The sequence below is a fragment of the Chelonia mydas genome, chromosome 1 (assembly GCF_015237465.2).
Source record: "Chelonia mydas isolate rCheMyd1 chromosome 1, rCheMyd1.pri.v2, whole genome shotgun sequence".
NCBI lineage: Eukaryota > Metazoa > Chordata > Testudines > Cheloniidae > Chelonia > Chelonia mydas.
In genome coordinates, this window is record NC_057849.1 from 299,786,698 (window position 1) to 299,807,269 (window position 20,572).

Here is a 20,572-nt window from a genome sequence, read left to right on the forward strand (position 1 = left end):
CATAGACTGTGACTTCTTTTGTAGTGGTTGGGATTCATGCTTTCTTATAGTGATGCTGTGCTAGAATGCTACCCATGATTTGAGCAGTATTGCTTGGCAAAATTTTGAGATGCTTCAGATTCTGGTTCTCTGATTCTCTGGTATAGTAAATCTAGAGCTGTGCCAGAGATTTGATTCCTTTTTATATTGGTGCTAGTTGTCTGTGTTTCTGAGGAAGATTGGGTCACTGAAACAACTTGCAGAGTGTGAGAATAACCCATGGATATTACTATTTTCAAGCATTGATCAGTCTGTATACCAGCAAGATGCTGTATTATGATTTTTCCAGATAAAATCAGTTTAATGAACTTTCTGCTACCACTACAAATAAAGAGAAATTAATTATTCATGGCTCTTTCCCTCTTCTATTTATCTTCAGATCTCTTCACTGGGCCTTGTAACACCACCATCCAATTGGTGAGCTATGCAAGCTCCTGTCAATTCAACAGTGCAATGATTCCAGTCTCTCTTTAATTCCAGTCTCCCTCGGGTAGAGCTCCAAAGATTGTGAAGGATCATAAAACTCACTACAAATCAAAATGAATGTGATGCCTGAGCAGTACCATTTCTCAGCCAAATGTTTCAGAATGGGACCTTGGGGCCAAATCCTGATCCCAGTGAAGTCAATGGATATTTTTCATTGACTGCAACAAGACCAGGATTTGGCCTTTAGAAACTGTTCATGAACCATGATTGCAAAGAAAATTATTGTTCTATTTAGGGTAGCAAATAGAACACAAGTTTCTATGGTGACAAAATACTCCAACTGCACATTGAAATACATTGAACTGTACTTGTTTTTAAAGAACAGAAGCTGGATCTCTCTCTCTCTCTCTCTCTCATTACCTAGGTTCAGGGGAATGTAATAATCCTTCTAGTGCTGAACCTGACCTGTAATTACTTGAGAATTTGATGAAACAATAAGCAGATTGTTGTGGGAATGTATCCAAATGTTAAAAGTATGCTTTGCAAACTTGTACGAGAGCCTTCTATGGGGAGACAAATCAATGTTGTTAGGAGATGGTGCTAGTGCATTCAGTTTGTTTACTTTGGTTTTCTATGTCTGCCTGCCTTCTCAGAAAACTTGCTTGGAGCCAGACTGTAGCAGCCCTCTCTCTGTCTTTTCATAATTGATCAGGGGATGACTGCCTTCCCTGAGGGTTAAGACGTGGCAACTTTTTCTGTTTGCTCAGCATCTCAATGCAGTAGTTCAAACATTGTTCACACCAGCTGGCAGTGTAATGCCATATGCACATCTTGTCAAAGCAACTGTTGTCATGGATACTAGAAACTATCTTAAAAACCAGCTCATTTGAGTCTAATCAAAATTGTACCTTTCTTTATCAGCTGAGAATCTTGATTATTTTAGGAGAATATTGATGAAATAAGATTGCATTGTATTGTGTTATAGATACTGTATGTTCCAGTAACAGCAATATGACGTAGTTTAATACATTGTTAAATAACATAACTGCTATTCACTGAACTCAGACATTGAAGAGGGAGGAGAAAAAGAGTTCTTCAAGTAGCTTCATTATAAATGTTTTACAATTAGTTTAAACTGTTTTTCCTTTTAAAAAAATCTTTTAGTAAGTAAGTACTGTTTTGTAGCTCTTGTTTTTACAATAATTGTATGGACAAAATTCACTTAAACTAGCGCTCTTCTGGTAAATGGAATGTTTATATACATTTCTATTGCTTAGCTTTATTTTGCTGAGTTGGAATGAAAACATAAAATAAATGAAAACATCTTATATTTTGATTGGGATAATGTCATCCACAGAAACTAATCTGATTGGTGGAGTGGTAATTTCTTTGTTCTCTGATTTTACTAAGAATGCAAATGAAAACCACTCAGTTTTATTTAGCATTAAAACTGCACTTTATTTTGTCAAAGGAGAGGTTTCCCCTTGAATTGTAAGTACAAAAAAGTGTTTTTAATCTTCAATGAATATCCTTATTAATTCACTTTCAAGATAATCTGATGTTGATTTGTCAAATTTAATTACAGCTTCCGGTAACACTTGAAGTCTACTGCTTTTGCTTCAAAATTGTAATATGAAAATGCAAATTGAATGATAATTTACAAGGGAGTGGGCATTTTAGTTGAACACTCAAAGACAAGTTCCTTGTGGAAATGAGGCTATTGATGCAGTTTATGATTTTTCCTCTTCAAGCACTTTAAACAAATTAACTTTATTTCCTGCAGGATTTCATGTACATCCATAAATTCTAGTGAAGTCTTATATGTACATTCTGAGGATTTTTCTTGTATATTTTAAGAAAAACTCAAGTCTAATGATTACAGATTGAATAGGAGGAGACTATATTTTCTCTGAATGTACTTACCTAATATTCACAGTGACTAACCAGCCTCTTTCTATGAAATGTTCAAAAATTATTTCAGGATTGTCTTTTTACTTTTAGGCACTCCAAGCAGCAAGACAGCTTCTCTTACAGCAACAGACAAGTGGACTGAAATCTCCTAAGGGCAGTGATAAACAGAGACCACTGCAGGTTAGTAAAATATGCTTATCTTTGGGGCCTTATTCACAAGGAAGTGCATTGTGCTCGCACATGTATGTGTATGTCTGTAGTGTACTCTTGCATATGTACAGTTTCACAAATACAGTAGATATGCTTGCATGCTAGTAGTTCATTTCTGATTCATAAAGAAAACTCACTGCACAATAAGAAAATGCTGTAGTTTGTAGATACTCAAAAGGTCACTTACTACAGAGATTGATGCAAACCAAATCTGAGTTCAATAGCTACAATATAAAGAATGTTTGTATAGATATCTTGAGAGATTTTGTGTGTTCTTACTCACAAATGGATGTAAAAATTCCTATGTCAAGACTAAGAGTAAAATGATGTCTAAGAAAACAAAGCAGCCCTAGATAATCCAACAGCATTCTAACCAAGGGACAAATGCAGAACAACCCAAAGCTGCCAACACAACTGGGTGAATTGCAAAGGAGCTGCACCTGCTGCTTTTAGAAAAATATATTCTAGAGTTTCATATTTGAATGCTGTGTTTCATTCAGATTATGTGAATTGTTTTACCACGTGTTGAGTAATTTTTTCAAATACTTTATTGATAAAAGTATGTGTGCCATTTGTAAAAGGTAAAACATGCTATCCGAGGAAGGGTTTTTTTTTTTTTTTGGTAAATTTTACCTAATTTGTAGGTTGTTGTAAGTAAGAGTTACATATGAAATTATACACTGCTAACACCAGAGATTCTCGCTCATTTCAAGCAAACCAAATATTCATATTTTCACTGGTGAACAGCAAAAGACAGCAATATGTGAGATGATTGTGCATGGCTCTGAGTGTAAAGAAAGTATAATTCCTCCCATTTTTTCCCTCACAGCCCCTATCTACTTTTCCGGGGGAGGCTTAAGGCCTTTTGGAGGTCACATATTCTTTGGTAGGCCAGCGAATTTCTGTGTGATGCCTTTCTGGTTGATGTTCTCCACTGAGCCGGAATTCCAAACAGCCACTTGGGGCTGCTCTGCATCCTCAGTTCACCTTCTTTAAATAAGTGTCTTTTTGTCTCAGATGTAATTTGTGTGGTGTGTTCTTTGGCTTTAGTCTTCATGCCATTTTTCTCTTCTGGGGTGTCTAAGGGAGTATCTCACACACAAGAGCTTTCTTTCTTTCTTTCTTTCTTTCTTTCTTTCTTTCTTTCTTTCGAAATTTTGCCGGAAACATTATGTTCACTTATGCACTTTTTAATGTAATTCCACATTTTCACCCTTTTCTTTGTGACACATTCATGAAGGAACATAAGGACTCGTTCACACAGCTCTACGCTTCCACCTTTTTCCAATGTGCTTTTTAAATTGCAGCAATTTGCATACTTACGAGCTGTCTCAGCTCAGTGAGGACTGCCCTGGCTTTTTTAAACCAACTGTAAGTGCTTACAACCAGGCCAAAGACACAGGCAGATGTCTAAGGGGAATTAAATATATACAGTTGGCATCATGCCATGAGGATCTGCTGTAGAAAGCAAGCAAGAGTCCTGAGACTGTCTCAGCTTCCCCACCCTTCTCCTCAGTGTTGGCTTTTCCCTCTACTGGATGTTCTGAAAGCTGAGGACAGAGACAAAAAAAAGTGGCCATAGAGGCAGCAGCTGCCTGACCTGCCAGCCATGTTTCTTCAGTGAGTTCTTAAGGGTAGGATTGGCAGCTCAACGCTCCACCCACCACCTGATTTTTATCTCAGGTCTAAGGAGGAAAGTGTTGGAAGGAACAGCCGGGAGGGACGGACAGTGATGAAAGAAGGGAGAACACATAGACCTGAAACCTAGAAGGATGGTGATTATTTTGAGACAGGGAGAGATTGTTCTGAAAGAGGGGAGAGATTGGAGGAGATGCTCTGTGTCCTCAAATTCCCTCTGGATCAACATGGAGGATATGCCCTGTGTCTTCAATCTCCCAGGGAAAGGAAAGGTATGTCTACGTTAAAATTAAACACCCACAGCCGGACCATGTCAATTGACTTGAGTTCACAGAGCTTGGGCTGTGGAACTTTTGTAATTGCTTTGTAAGTGTTCGGGCTCCAGCCTGAGCTTGAACATCTATTAAACAGCCCCATAAACTGAGTCAGCTGTCATGGGCAGCCGTGTTTGTTTAACTGCAGTGTAGACATGCCCGAAGTGGTAAAGATGCCTCGTGCTTCCTTCTCACCAGTGGTGGTGAAACAAGGGAGGAGTAAATAAAGAAAGCAAATAGCAAATATTTTCTTTTCAAAAGCTCTCTAAAGCCAGGATTGCTGCTTTTTTGTGCCAGATTTGCTCTAGACACCCAGAATGCCCACAGTGGCTCGTATTTAAGTGTGTGCACCTTTATTTGATACTTTTTAAATTAAAGAAAAATGAAATTTGCTCTCCAACTTCAGTTTAGGTATCATATGTCGTAAATTAAGGCCTGAGTATAATTCCATTTTTATTTTTCCTTCTGACTGTAAGTGTATAAAAAGGTTTGAAAATAAGTCCTTGGAGCTTTTTTATTTCTGTCATTGACTGTTAATACAGAGCTTTGCATTGTTCGTTATGTAGTGGAAATTTACATCTTGAGCATTATGATGCCTGTTAGGCCAAATATTGTAGTACAGGTCATAAAATTGTGCAACGTTACTATATTATTATGCCAGATTTAAATGGTAACTTAATGCCAAAGTTTCATAGCAATAGGTACCGATACATATATGTTAACAATGTGGGGTTTAGAGGACACAAATACAAAGAAACGTATGCGTGAAGTAAAAGGGGAGAACAAACTTCTCCCACCAAAATATTAACTTAGTTTCAGAATTAGTGTGTTTCTAATTTCAGAGCAACTGACCAATCTGGCAACTGGAAACAGATTGGGACTACATTATGAATCTAATAAAACTTTTAAACTAGTTTACATATCTGCAGTCAAATGGGGAGTTAGGTATTATTTCCCATTGAACCACTTATGCACTCCATATTTTGATGTAAATAAGGAGCACATACATAAGGAGAAAGAAAGAGGAAAAAATTTTATATTTTTGTAGCCATTGGGTTACAAATTGTATTCAGTGTTTTGAAACATTCAGTATGGTATATTATGTGTGTTTTCTTTATTACTCAGAAACGTGCAGTATTTTAGTGGCCTGTGGCACACATTAGCTAATCAGCAGGTTGAAAGGTTACTGCAAAAACTTTCAACCTCCCTTCACACTCCTCTACAAAAGTAGGGTTTTGGGGTAGTGGGCCATGGATTTCTTACTGTACTTTACACACAGTATGCCTTTAGGGAACCTTCTGGGATCATTCTAGAGGAATTCGGGTAGTGATCCAAAGCAGTTCTTACTTGCTTCTTATGAAAAAATCCTTTTGAAAGTGACAGCATGTTATATAAGCTGGATAAAAGGAGATAAGTCTTATGTTTTGCATTTTATATGTATATGTATTTATTTATGTATTGAAATAGAAAAATATTACCGTTGTCTGGTTAGATCACCAATATTATTTCTTAAAGGTGCTCATGGTTCAGACTTGGATGTGGCATTGTTCTGAATGATAACTGCCTAGCTGTAAAATTTATATAGAAGGCCTGTGCCCAGAATGCGTGTGTCTATCTACTTACCTCTGTTTTTTATTTACATTTTTTCTGGGTTTCAGGGCTGCAGATGGCATAAGCATTAGCATGTCTTATGCAAAACAGAGAAAAACATCCCATTTGACAAGCTTGAGTACGAGTTGTAGTAGTGATTTTACTTTCATGTATAGATATCTGAATAAATGTATTTGAAACATGTTTAGATATGCCATTCATTACCCTAATGCACAAATTGAATGGATCCAATCAGTAGGTACATTGATTAACAACGTATAGCAGAATAACTAAATAGGGATAAAGGAGTACTTGTGGCACCTTAGAGACTAACCAATAAATAAATAAATAAATAAATAGGTTAGTCTCTAAGGTGCCACAAGTACTCCTTTTCTTTTTGAGAATACAGACTAACACGGCTGTTACTCTGAAACCTAAATAGGGATAGTGATGAGAACAGAAGATATTATCCTAAGTATTATGAGATAATATCTTTTACTGTCTTATCTGTACATCCTTAAAAACATATTGTAATACTAAGGATAAGACTTCTGTAATGTTATTTTTGGTTCCTGAAAATTCGTTATCTTCACTAGTGATGCTGTGATTATGGTGACCTGTCATGGAGCAAGCTGGCCACACTCCTGGAATTATTTAAATGCATGACAGTACATTCCCAGAGTATGTATAATAAATAAAAATCACTTAGACTTTTAGAACCTTTTCAGAGAAGTAACTTTCCTACAGCCACTGAAGAATCTAGTGTCATGTAGCTTAGGGATGAAAACTGGCAGCATTATTGTTCTTGTTACATTTACAGCCATGAGTCAGACTTGTGGTTCTTCAACAACTGTGCAAATGCTATTGATTTGCTATCATAGTTGAGCATTAGTGCGCTAGGATTATTTCCTTTATTTCAGGTAGTCTAATCTTTACATTGTTCATGTTTTACATTCCCCTCTAGGCTGCATAACTATTTGGATGGCAAGCTACATTTTTTTTCTATAAGATCTATGAAAATCTGTTTTTTTTGCTATCCAGTGTAATCTCTATAATGGAGTACTTCATTTTCATGAAGTCAGTCTTCAAACTTTTTCTTAATTGGAACAAACTAATATTTATTTTTAATTCTGTAGGGTAATGTATTTGTAGCTAACTGGTTGCTTATTAACATCTTGGTGCTAGAAGATTTGGTGCTTCCAACATAAATACGAGTGCATTTTATATTAGGATGCTATGTCAGGAAATCATGACTCCTGGAACCAAAGGGTTAAGCTCAGTGTGTACCAAGCCTGTTGTATAAATATCATGCTGTAGGGAGTGTTAGTTGTTAAGGTAAGCTTTGTTTGTTTAGTATGAACACGTCATTGAAATAATCATTTTATAAAATTTGGTTTTAGGAAAGTTAAGTATACACTTAAGTTTCATTACTTAATGTTTATTTTCTTAGTGTTTAGTATCAAGAATACCAGAAGTTGGAAATACGCGTTGGAAGTTGGAAATATATAAAATGTCTAAAATATCAGACACTATCTTTTTGTAAAGTATTTTATTCAAAGAGAAGTCTGACAATGCACCTTCAGAACAAAGAGATTACAAGCCCTGATTTGTCATAGAGAGGTCATTGATCCAACAAAATATTTTATCTCATTGTATGTAAATGACAAATGGAAGTTAATAAAGAACAACTCAGAAATAAAATTAGAAAAACAAAATACTGAACAGCATATTTGGCTGGTGAAGGTATGAGCAAGCTATGGGTGTGTGTTGGTGTATGTCTGTGTATATGTGCAGGTGCACGTACATGTGCATACAACATGTGACAGAGAAAGAACCAGTGGTGGAACTGAGAGGGGTCTATTTGGGCGGAATATAGAGTGAATGGGGTTCTGAGCGGTAGTGTAAAGAGTGATAGGGTTAGAAGGAGGTAAACAGTGCACCATTTTCTTCAGAAGATAGAAAAGCGTGTTCCCACAAGGACACCCATGTACCCTACTTCTGGTCTCACCTGCCGGCTCTCCCTGCCTCAAGCTGCCCCTAATTCAGTCATCTGCCTTGGGATCTTCTGGTAAGATAAATTGGTATAAAATAGTGAACAAAAATATTATACTTATTCAAGAATGGATTTTAAAAACATAACATGTATTGTAATATAAAGAACCTGATGAGAAAGTGAAAAAGGACAAAATAGGCATAAGTGGGTAGAATAAATTGGAGAGCAGAGGAAACAGCTGGGGAACATGGGCACTTGCCTTTCAGTTTTGTCCTGTGGCCTGTAAATACGGAATACAATCCTGGTCTCACACCTAACTATATATGGGATTCCTGCTTAAAACACATAAAAGGAGAAATAAATGTTTTGGATAATAGCATGCATTGGGTTTCCTCTGTGCCAGGTCAACCAGAAATAGAAATCAATTTAATTAGTCCAAAACTCTCTTTCCAGATCTTCCAGCCAACTATATTCTGTACAACTCTTCCACTTAAGACTAAGTAAGCCCTATTTAGCACAGGAGCAAGGCATGAGTATTTTGTATATACTCGAGAGCATTGATTTGGAGAGATGCAAATGTCTAATATGTAAGAGGAGAATAGTGATAAACAGACTCGCCCTCTTGAGTATAATCCTGAAGGAGATGTGTGGCCTACATATAAGCAAACATGGAGGCTTGGGGTAAATTAAATCTGGAAGCTAGCTCCTGGAAAGGCATAAGTCCCATTTTCCCTAGTAAGTCTGCTATGAAGGATATGCAGTTATCCTCTAAGGTGAAAAAATTTGCATCAGTGATACCCACTCTAAAGGCAAGGATAAACCCTAGAGAGGAAGAGGAGGCAAGGGAGTTATTTTTAGTTAAGGTGAGTGTGTCTGTGTGCATGTGTAAACTTCCATGCTTTCAGCAGTGTAGAAGACAAGAGTTCCATGTAATGTAGAGAGATCAATATGGTAAGAAAGGAAGGAGCCAGGTTGTAATTCAAATGTGTATAATGATTCTATGAATGGATACATAATATTGTATTGGAAATATTGTAAGGAAAATGCTTTTAAAAACTTGATTCTTCTCTCATTTATATGGGTTTTACCCTCATGAATAGAGGTCCATTCCAGAGTACCTGTCCTCTCTTTGATTATTTATGTTACTGTTATCTTTAAGCCACAACATCTGTCAGGACAAGTATTGCTTTAAATCACTTCTCACTGTTAGAAACATCAAACATTTAAAAAAAATAGTCAGCCAATAGATTCCTAGAATGCCTCTATCACATTCTAAATACTAAAACAAATGATTTTGTATAAGATATTTTATGTTGTTCATCACCCACTTTAGTTTTCATATTGATTTATTGTTGCTGAAAATGTCTTTTCAGCTTATATTAAACATCTGTAGTGTATTCATGCTCTTTTTTTCACTGATAAAACAAATGTTTGTAGTTAGATATGTATGTAAAATAGTTCTGCAACTCTTCAGATCCTATGAGTTTTATAGGGACATATATCGAAAAATTGTACATATGCGTACTGTGCTGTCTGCGCTTCTACTTGCAGTGAGTGAGAAGGAGATGATGTAGTAATGGCTGGAGGTCTGTGTGTGATATAGAGAGAACTCTTTGGGGCAAGGACCGTTGCTTTCTGTATAACACCAAACACACTGACTATTCAGTCAATAGTGCATTATAATAATAGATACATGTAAGCACCTAGGTAGGTTGCAATATTCTAAATATTCTTGGGCGCTTTTTGTAAAAGTTTAGAAAGCATATTAATTTTCAGTGTATACAGGTGCGACAGTTCATCCTCCTGGTTTCTATGCCTCTCTCTCTCAGAATTTTATTACTGTAACTGTCTCTGAATCCTATATCCTTTCTTTTAGTGTTGGTTAGGAATTTTCCAGCAAAACATTTTTTGTCGGGAAATGTCGATTCATCATAAGTGAAACAATGGGAAAGGGTCAATTTGGACAAATTTTTAGATGAGAATTTTTTTACAAGGTTTCATAATTCTCAAAGTGTCCCATGCCAATATTTTTAAATGAGGTTGAAATCAAAATGAAACATTTTGAAATGACTGAAACAAAATTTTCAATTTACCTCATTAGATTTTTTTCAGATATGAAATCGTAAAAATTTTTGAGATTTTGACTTTTTGTCCTGATCCCGGGTGGGAAAATGTGTTGACATCTCAGGAATTCTTGTAGGATTAGAAAACCATTTCCTGTACATCTGCTTTCTTTGCTCCTGTCATCAGTCTCTTGTCCTCACCTTCAAGTTACCTATGTTGCTGATCCTCTGACTATCTCTACTGACTGTGGAGTGGGGGAAAAAGTCGGGTTGCCAATTTTGATTGGACGTATTCCTGGAAGTTTCATCACATGGTTTCATCTTTAATTAAATTAAATTAAAGATTAATCTTTGATTTCTGGAGACTCCAGGACAATCCTGGAGGGTTGGCAGCCCTAGGGAAAAGTATCCCAAGTTCACTCACTCCTACTCTTTATATAGGCTCACAAATTTCAGGCCCAGGATTTAGAAAATAGTTATTCTTTTCTCAGACTAAAGAGTGGACCCATAGCCCAAAATTCTTCTCATGATGGATCCTGCCATTTGGCTTATACCAGGAACTACTGCTGTGAATTGGATGGATGGAGGAGTGTCTGTCTTTTTCCTTATCTGGTCTGTACAGGAGTCCAGGCCCTAAAAATAAGTTTCTTTTCTTTGCACTGCCTCAACAGCTGGAAACCTTTACCCACTCCCAACCCGCCCCCTATGCTCCCTGCACAGCCTTCACATTCACCATAACTGCTTCTTTTTCTGCTGCGTGAGTAGCTCATTTATGGCTGTGGGAGATGCAGGTTTTCGTGAGCCACTCTTCCAGACTTTTTGCAACAGCTCTTATTGGTCTGATTCTCCCACTAGCTGGCTGACTGCCCAGAAAAGCCTGTGAAGAGCCGAGTGGGGATGTGTGAATGGCTCCCCACTCAGCACGATTCTATTAAAGGGTCTGCTCCCAAGCAGGTTCCTAATTACACTGGTTTAAGATTCCACCACTCAAGCAGGTGTCTCATGCCATCCTTGAATTTAACAAACATATCAGTGTACAATGATATAAAAATTGCCAATCCAGAAAACAGCCAAGGAACATATTCTGTAAACTACTTAGCATTCTGAATTGTTTTTGCTTAATTTTAAGTCACTATCTCTTTTGCATCCAAGTGAGATACGGTGATTCTTTGTTCTGTAATTTTAAAAATAGCTTCAAGTGAAATCACTGTCAGGGTATAAGTTATCTTTCCAGCGGCATTTATTTAATTAAGCAATTGTAAATGCTTACAGAGAAGTTCTTTCAAAAACAATGCCCTCTGTCTAGACATTAAAGAATCTACACCCAGATGTAGTGATATATGTTGTTAGTTCTGCTCCCTTCCAAATAAAAATCCAGGGCAGAAAGTCACATTAAAATGCCATTCTATCCGTTCCTTGTTTGCAATTGCTGATTTTTTTCTTAACACATTCATTTTACTGCATAAATCAGATATTTGTATTGTTTATTCATTTCATGCTCATTGGGCTATATTTTTGGATATTTTACTTAGTGTATGTGTTAATTGTGCCATTGCTGTATCAACCAGCGTGATTGCTTTGTCTGTAGTTTGCATATTTGAAAAGGAGAAATTAAGTATCCAGTTATATGCCACCTTCAGGGTAAGTGTTCCTCTTAGTTCACACTTCAACTTGCCAGGATAGGTATGAGATTAAAAAATGAATTATTGAAATTAACTAATTGATCATGCATTACTCTTACTTTGTATTTTAGTCATAAATCTAGTAACAGATTCTCTCAGTGCACACGTCAGGAACCAGAACGTGTCATAATGCAGAGTAAAAGAGCAGCTTAATACCAACCTACAAGTACTGACACTTCTAACGCTGGCACTTTTTTTTTTTGGTCTTAAAATTGCCACCTTGACATCTTCTGTTGTTGGTGCTACTACACATTCTCCAGTGATAAGCCACGGGGTGCACTCTAGATCTTTGTATGCCAGGTTGAGGAAAACCAATTTATTTCTTACTATATACCAAGGTGAAATAGAACTAATGGTGCAAAATCTTACTAACTGAAACAGCTACTCAAGCAGTCTTTGAAAAGCAGCCCTACAAAAATATCATGGAAAGGGAACATTCCTGTATTCCAACAATATCAATATGGTAAGGGTCCCAAAGAGGATCTCAAAATGTAAAGGGTTAATTAAATTCTCCCTTCAGTCACCACAATAAATACATTTGTCCAAGAAAACTCTATCAGTAGATGGAAGAGGAGGCCTGCATGCTTGATGTTGAAGAAAACACAACATAACATGTTAGAAACATTTCTCTAGCAAGTATCTCTTTCAGATTGATGCTGCTATTATTTAGAGCATATAGAACCATGGACATGGTACTTAATAATAGTAAAAATGCATACATCACAAAAGGTATTACATAATATAGCTTACAATCTAAAGGCCCAAACAGATATCATATAATTAAAACCTCAGTCAGTGAAATTTCATGAGTACTTCAGTTCCTTATGGAACAGTTGGGTTTTGGGGAGTGATTTTTGAGGCAGAGATAATTATGAGCAAATAAAGATAGATGAATGGTTGCTTGGTCTGTGGTCTTTGCTGATCTAAATGAAAGAAAGCATGGAGTCAGGAGTGGATGATAGAAACAAAGGCAGAAACATAGGAGATGAAATTCCAGACTCACTTAAATAAGTTGCAAAACTCCAGTGAGAAGTATATGATGTTAATTTATCCATAAACTTGTTTAGTCCTGAAAAGCTTGCTTCACTGATTTTAACCCCTCTTCAGATTGTGTATACACACAAAGTAGGTGGTGTGTTAATATTTCATGCCAGTTGACCCATGTGGTTATTTTTTTAATATATTTTTATTTATTTTCAATAATCATTGATAGGTAACACTGTAGAGCAGATAGAAAAAGTGTAAATGATATTTTAAAAACAGCATGAAAACACAGGTGTATATTTGGAGTATTGTCTCCGCTGACACTCCCTTTTAATATATTGTAAAGGCTGGGATGCTTGTAATTGTCTCGTTTGTTTATGATAGAAATAGAAGTTTTTATTAGCACATTTTGTGTATGTGTGGCTTTTACTTCTCTGTTTTATAAATTGACATTTTTCAATTGATGATATTAAAAATGTATCAGATTCATCATAAATCGTAGGGCATAACAGAAATATAATTGGAGTGTTAAATGTGGATATTTGTATCTGGAAAGTAGATCCATCTCAAAACTGTCTCTTTTCTCTGCAATGTGCAGGATGGAAACCAGAAATTGCTGAATATATTTTCCAGAATCACAAATATTTTCAGGTTTCAGAGTAGCAGCTGTGTTAGTCTGTATGAGCAAAAAGAAAAGGAGGACTTGTGGCACCTTAGAGACTAACAAATTTATTTGAGCATAAGCTTTCGGGAGCTACAGCTCACTTCAGCGGATGCATTCAGTGGAAAATACATACTTTGATCATGTTTAGCACTTATTTAGCATCGTCTATCCAGTTTTCTTATTTAAATATTTTAAAATAAATTAAATCTCACAGCATCTTAATGAGGTTAGTTTTATTACTCCCATTTTAAATATTGGGAAGCTGAGTTACAGAGAGGACTAGTGACTTGCACAACAAGTCTACTGAAAGTGTGAGAGCCAAGAATAAAACCCAGGTCTCCTTATGCGGTGCTAAAAGAACCACACTTAGGCCTTGTCTACACTTACTGGGGGTTCGACATGTGCCAAATGATGCATCGGCAGTCAATTTAGCGGGTCTAGGGAAGACCTGCTAAATCGACTGCCGATCACTCTCCTGTCGCCTCCTGTATTCCACCTGAACGAGAAGTGTAAGGGGAGTCGACGGGAGAGCATCTCCAGTCGACATCGCATAGTGTGGACCCCATGGTAGGTAGATCTAAGGGGGGAGGGATAGCTCAGTGGTTTGAGCATTGGCCTGCTAAACCTAGGGTTGTGAGTTCAGTCCTTGAGGGGGCCATTTAGGGATCTGGGGTAAAAATTGGGGATTGGTTCTGCTTTGAGCAGGGGGTTGGACTAAATGATCTCCTGAGGTTCCTTCAAGCGCTGATATTCTATGATTCTATGAACTACATTATTCATGTAGCTGAAGTTGCATAACTTAGACCGGTCTCCCGCTGTAGTGTAGACAAGGCCTAATTCAGCATCGTGCTGGATAGTTCAGTCTCTGGAAATGTTTTATTTGTGTGTGTTGGGAGGGAAACATTTGCAGAGCTCTTCAGACATTTTAGATAAGCATTTAAATAATAATGTTAATTTAACTGGGATTTTACAATTTGTAACATAATACTCTAATACTACATTTTTAAAGCAAATGATTATGACTCTTTCTGTCCTTTTTAAGCATGTGTTTAGATCATCAGCATAAGTGATATTGAATCAGACAATCTTCTTGGCTAGTAATGATCTAACATAGATTTAGAGGAAAGAATTTCTCAGTAACTGTCAAGACTAAATTTTTTTAATTCTAATGGCATGCAATTAAACTACTACATAAATTTTAAAAGATACCTCTTAAAACCCACCTATTCATGAAGCATTTTGGCTACAATTACCATTTAATACAGTGTGTTTGTTTATTATATTTTATTGTATTATGTTTATTGTGATTGTAGACTATAAGCACTCCAGGGTGAGAGTTGTTGGGGTTTTTTTTTTTTTAGAATACTTCACCTAATGTACAGCAGTGTATGTATACTGACAGCATCATCTCAATTATAAATTTAAATAAATACTGTTTACGCTTTACAGTGGTATCCACTACAAAGAAGTAGTTTGGATTCTGTTCCTGCTATATATGGGTTCACTTTGAGATTATGCACACTGACATCTGATCTTGCTCATAGTGAAGTCAGTGTCAAAACTCCAAATTATAAAACGCCATAGGATTGGACCATTTCTTGCCTTTAAATTGAGATTGAGTATATCAGAGTATATAACACAGCATAAAATGTACACAAAAATGAAGTTTCATGCAATCCTATATGAAGCCCATATTTAGAGAGATTCTTAAAGGATCCCTATGAGGAATCTGCAGACAGACATCTACCCCAGTAAAATGTTCTCTTTCGATAACTTGCTCTTTGTTTTTCTCATGACAGTGTCATAGGGAGCTCCATAACTGTAATCTCACTTTGAAAATCTTTGCTTCACCTGACAGTTCTTTCTTTTCTTGTGTTTGTTTTCTCCCTAGATATAAAATATTTCTTATTGGGTTTTTGACTGTGCTGTAGTGGTACAGGTGGTAGCTTTTTAATTTTTGTTCTGGGAGAGTTAGCTGCTTAGATTTTCATTGCAAGTCCTTTATTATTATTGCTGGTAATTATTGATTAATAATGGCCCATAATTAGCATGAGATGTATAGTGTATTCACAGAATATAAACATGAGGGAGAAACCCATTATAGAGTCATGATTAGTGTGTTTTCTATCTTGGAAGACAGTGACATCGTTGGAAACAAGATCTGCGTATGGACATAGAATCATAGAAAAATCATAGAACCATAGAAGATTAGGATTGAAGAGACCTCAGGAGGTCATCTAGTCCATCCCCCTGCTCAAAGCAGGACCAACACCAACTAAATCATCCAAGCCAGGGCTTTGTCAAGCCGGGCCTTAAAAACCTCTAAGGAAAGAGATTCCACCACCTCCCTAGGTAACCCATTCCAGTGCTTCACCACCCTCCCACTGAAATAGTGTTTCCTAATATCCAACCTAAACTTCCCTCACAGCAACTTGAGATCAATGCTTCTTGTTATGTCATCTGCCACCAGTGAGAACAGCCTAGCTCCATCTTCTTTGGAACCCCACTTCAGGCAGTTGAAGGCTGCTATCAAATTCCCCCCTCATTCTTCTTTTCTGCATACTAAACAAGCCCAGTCCCATCAGCCTCTCCTCATAAGTCATGTGCCTCAGCCCCCTAATCATTTTAATTGCCCTTCACTGGACTCTCTCCAATTTGTCCACATCCCCTCTGTAGTGGGGGGAACCAAAACTGGACGCAATACTCCAGATTTGGCCTCACCAGTGCCGAATAGAGCGGAATAATCACTTCCCTTGATCTGCTGGCAGTGCTTCTACTAATTCAGCCCAATATGCCGTTAGCCTTCTTGGCAATAAGGGCACACTGCTGACTCATATCCAGCTTCTCATCCACTGTATCCCCAGGTCCTTTTCTGCAGAACTGCTACTTAGCCAGTCAATCCCCAGCCTGTAGCAGTGCATGGGATTTTTCCATCCTAAGTCCTTGTCCTTGTTGAAGCACTTGTCCTTGTTGAACCTCATCAGATTTCTTTTGTCCCAGTCCTCCAATTTGTCTAGGTCACTCTGGAACCTATCCCTACCCTCCAGCTTATCTACCTCTCCCCCCATCTTTGTGTCATCTGCGAACTTGCTGAAGGTGCAATCCACGCCATCCTCCAGATAATTAATAAAAATGTTGAATACTTGATACCAGCTGCCAACTATTCATCGAGCCATTGATCACTAGCTGTTGAGCCCAACAATCTAGCCAGCTTTCTATCCACCTTATAGTCCATTCATCCAATCCATATTTTTTTTAATTTCCTGGCAAGAATACTGTGGGAGACCATTCAAAAGCTTTGCTAAAGTCAAGATATATGATGACATTGCCAAAAGAGATCATAGAAAGAATCTGCTAGCTGTTTCTGGAAAACCTTAGCCTGGTTTATTGGCCCAAACACTAATACATGGTCAAAAACTCAGTGATAATCAAGATTATGCATTCCTTCGCTTCTGAATATACCCTTTTTAATATCAGTGTCACTGTTGCAGTGGTCATCATTGATAAGTCAACATTTGTGAAAGCTAGGGTTTAAAAGAGAATGAGATAAATTCATGGAGGTTATGTCCACTAGTGGCTATTAGCCAGGATGGGTAAGGAATGGTGTCCCTAGCCTCTATTTGTCAGAGGGTGGACCTGGATGGCAGGAGAGAGATCACTTGATCATTACCTGTTAGGTTCACTCCCTCTGGGGCACCTGGCATTGACCACTGTCAGCAGACAGGATACTGGGCTGGATGGACCTTTGGTCTGACCCAGTATGGCCATTCTTATGTTCTTATGTTCTTATTTACCCATTATTAGATATATTGAGGTTATGTGCTGCTGGAGAAAATTGGATTGCTCACAGGATTAATATTTATTAGTGTTATTAATTATCTGTATTATAATAGTTCCCAGAAGTCCCAACCAAGATTACATACTCATTGTGTTAATCATTGTACAATCACATATGAGAGAATTCCTGTCCCAAAGAGCTTACAGTCTCAATAGGCAATACAGACAAAGTATGGGAGGGAAACAGAGGTACAGAGAGTGAAAGTGATTCCCCCAAAGTCACATCACAGGTCATTGTCCCAGTGAGGAATAAAATCCAAGTCTTTTGACTCCTAGTTCTGTGCATCAGGCCACAGCCCTTCCCTATTATACTGTGAGAGGATATGAAATATTTTTCAGCTCTACAGCTCCTGTTCAAATCTATGCCAGGTCAGTAAAGAGAGAAAATGATGAGTTTAGTCTCATTTTTAGAATACAGGTATTCATGTTTAAAAAACCAATATCATGATTTGTATCCTTAGCTTCACTCTCCAGATATGTCACTCTGGTACCTAAATGAGTAAAAAACATAATGAAGCATTGGAGTTAGATCCAGGTATGCAGGCTAATTTTTTTTTTTTACAAACTATTATGTCCATGGGGATAGTCCAAGTATAATCTTATATATAGAACTACTATTCAAATAGGCAAAAATTATTGGTTGTCTAGTTCTGAAAAAATATAATCTCTGATGTGATGGAAAAGCTTAAGTAAATCTGAGATGAAGGAAAGTCAAGATAGAACAAAACAGTGCCAGAATACAGCCTTTTACTCTTTTGTCTCCAATAACCCTTCAACTTACCAGATCCAATTTGAGAAACTAGTGATTTAGTTTCAAGAGCTTTAGCGTCACCAAGATCGTAAAGTACATACTTTACATTTCTCAAAGCCATTCAGTGTTCTACTAGAAATTAAATAGCTATTTGAGGTCATGTTTAGGATAATGTAGAGCTTTATCTAACCAACCCAACTTGTGGCCTTCCATGACATGGGCATCCCAAAAATATTCACTGATTATGGTTGCTCTACAAGCCAACTAATTATGGAGACACCAGTTGCAGCTCCATAGTTAAGCGTGAGCCTTTTTCTGCATTCAAGAAGGGATTCATCCTACTTATTATGTAGGTAAAATATCAGGTAAAAATTTAGGATAAAATATATTACATGGATGTTTAATGATTTCAAAACCAAGCATTATAAAGCCAGGTAGTTAAGAGTTAAAATTAAACGTAGAAAGAAATCCAAACAAATTACTATATGGAAATTCACACTTAGAGCACCCACCCAAACAACTTTCACTCTGCTCTAAAGTAACACCACACAGGGGGTGAAATAAAAGAAAAAAAATCGAATGCGTCATTAACATTCAGTTTACTCTAATATGAGACATCACATTGTTATTGCATGATGTTACTGCAAGAATTTTGAAAGAATAACGTGTGAAAGCTCGAGTTTCTTCAGCGTTGTTAGTCTATTTCACTGTAGTCTGTTTGAGGATCCGCTGGATTGTTCAGCTGAGGTGTCAGGCATACAGGTATAAACCAGCTGTTCAATAAACAGGAACAGCACCACAGGCAAAGTTGGCCCTCTGCATTGAAGAATCCTTGCTAAAGACTAAAGACTTCTGGTGCATTGCTTGCTTTCTCCCTGCTGTGGCTGAAAGAGCTGAGAGGCTAAGTTAGTTAGGCTTTGAATATTTTTGTGGTCTGTCCCACCAGCCCACATCAGTATCCCTATTTGTGTTTGTAGATGCTGAGAGATCTAAGAGGGGAGAATTCTTGAGCCATTCTCCAAAAGAAAGACAATGACAACACAGTTCACTTTAGGAGGGAGACATATTTGAAGGCTGGAGAATATTTCCTCACTCCTTGAGGACAGTTTCACATTTCAGATGCAGCTGCCTTATTCACTACTTATGGCTGTGACGTTGAATACAGGAATTCTGACCCTTTATCAAATCTCTTTCTAGTGAAAGATTTGATCTCTTTAACTGCAAAACCTATAGTACCCTGCAGAAGCTCAAGAAACCCGGGTCTTCCGATGTCTCACAGTTTTTTTTTGTTTTTGTTTTTTTAAGAAAAGATAGCTCCCTTGAAGAAACAAGAGCAAGTAGCAGTAATCCTGTCAACATCAGTCTTCAATCACACTCAGTGCCACATCTTCTCCACTTCTTCAGAGTCCTATTTGTGCAAAAGTGGAAAAGAACTAAAAGCACTGGCATTATATATATCTTTATATATCTCATATTGCAAGAGGGCATGTGTATGTGGACCCAGTGGTCACTGCCTTCAGGAAGGTTCTAAGCTCATGTTACTGAGAATGTGCTCATCCTAACAACGTGGCTCAGTACAGCCCCTGTTAGAGCCAAATTCATAGATTCATAGATATTTAGGTCAGAAGGGACCATTATGATCATCTAGTCTGACCTCCTGCACAACGCAGGCCACAGAATTTCACCCACCACTCCCACAAAAAAACCTCACACCTATATCTGTGCTATTGAAGTCCTCAAATTGTAGTTTAAAGACCTCAAGGAGCAGAGAATCCTCCAGCAAGTGATCCGTGCCCCATGCTACAGAGGAAGGCGAAAAACCTCCAGGGCCTTCCAATCTGCCCTGGAGGAAAATTCCTTCCCGACCCCAAATATGGCGATCAGCTAAACCCTGAGCATATGGGCAAGATTCATCAGCCAGATACTACAGAAAATTAAGGCTAGGCAAGTGCTGACAATGACATCAGAATCTACTTTAATTAAAAAACAAAACAAAAAAACGTATTGTTTCTAGCCCTCATGACTGTGAAGAAAAAAGCTTGAAAAGGTGGCACAGTGTACTGTACTGGCTGGTATACTCAGCCAGTGTCTTGATCTGCCACTGGATGATACCATCTAATATCCAGAGCTTCTGGTGTTCTCCCTCAATATATCTCCAACTGCAAGGCTGTGGAAACAATCAACATTTATGTTAACTGTCTTCAAGGGCAATCTCTCTGATTATGCTCTTCACTCTTTCATCCATGAAGTATATTTGATGCTGGAGAAATTTTTCTGTGACTACTATATATATGTGTGTATTTTTGTTTGTTTCAGGAGGCATTTTATTCTAAATGCAGTTTTTAGTTGTGTATAACTTTTTGTAAGAATTACCATTCTGGGTAGAATTTCTTATGCTTGTTCTGAAGTCAGAGGCAATTTTTTGGAAATTAATGGGAGATCTGTTCAGCCATTTTTATATTAATCCAGT

The 20,572-nt window shown here is 37.4% G+C and overlaps 1 protein-coding gene across 20 annotated transcripts in view; it reads left to right on the top strand.

Annotated features, from left to right (window-relative positions):
* FOXP2 (forkhead box P2) overlaps window positions 1-20,572 on the top strand; it is a 548,879-nt gene that overhangs the window by 403,778 nt on the left and 124,529 nt on the right. For 19 of the 20 annotated variants that reach the window (XM_043549777.1, XM_043549764.1, XM_043549692.1 and 16 more), the window contains one exon: window positions 2,467-2,556. The exons of the other annotated variant lie outside the window; for it this stretch is intronic. In XM_043549777.1, coding sequence (XP_043405712.1) covers window positions 2,467-2,556 — 90 coding nt within the window. The remainder of the gene's footprint in view (window positions 1-2,466; window positions 2,557-20,572) is intronic. 20 annotated transcript variants of the gene reach the window in all.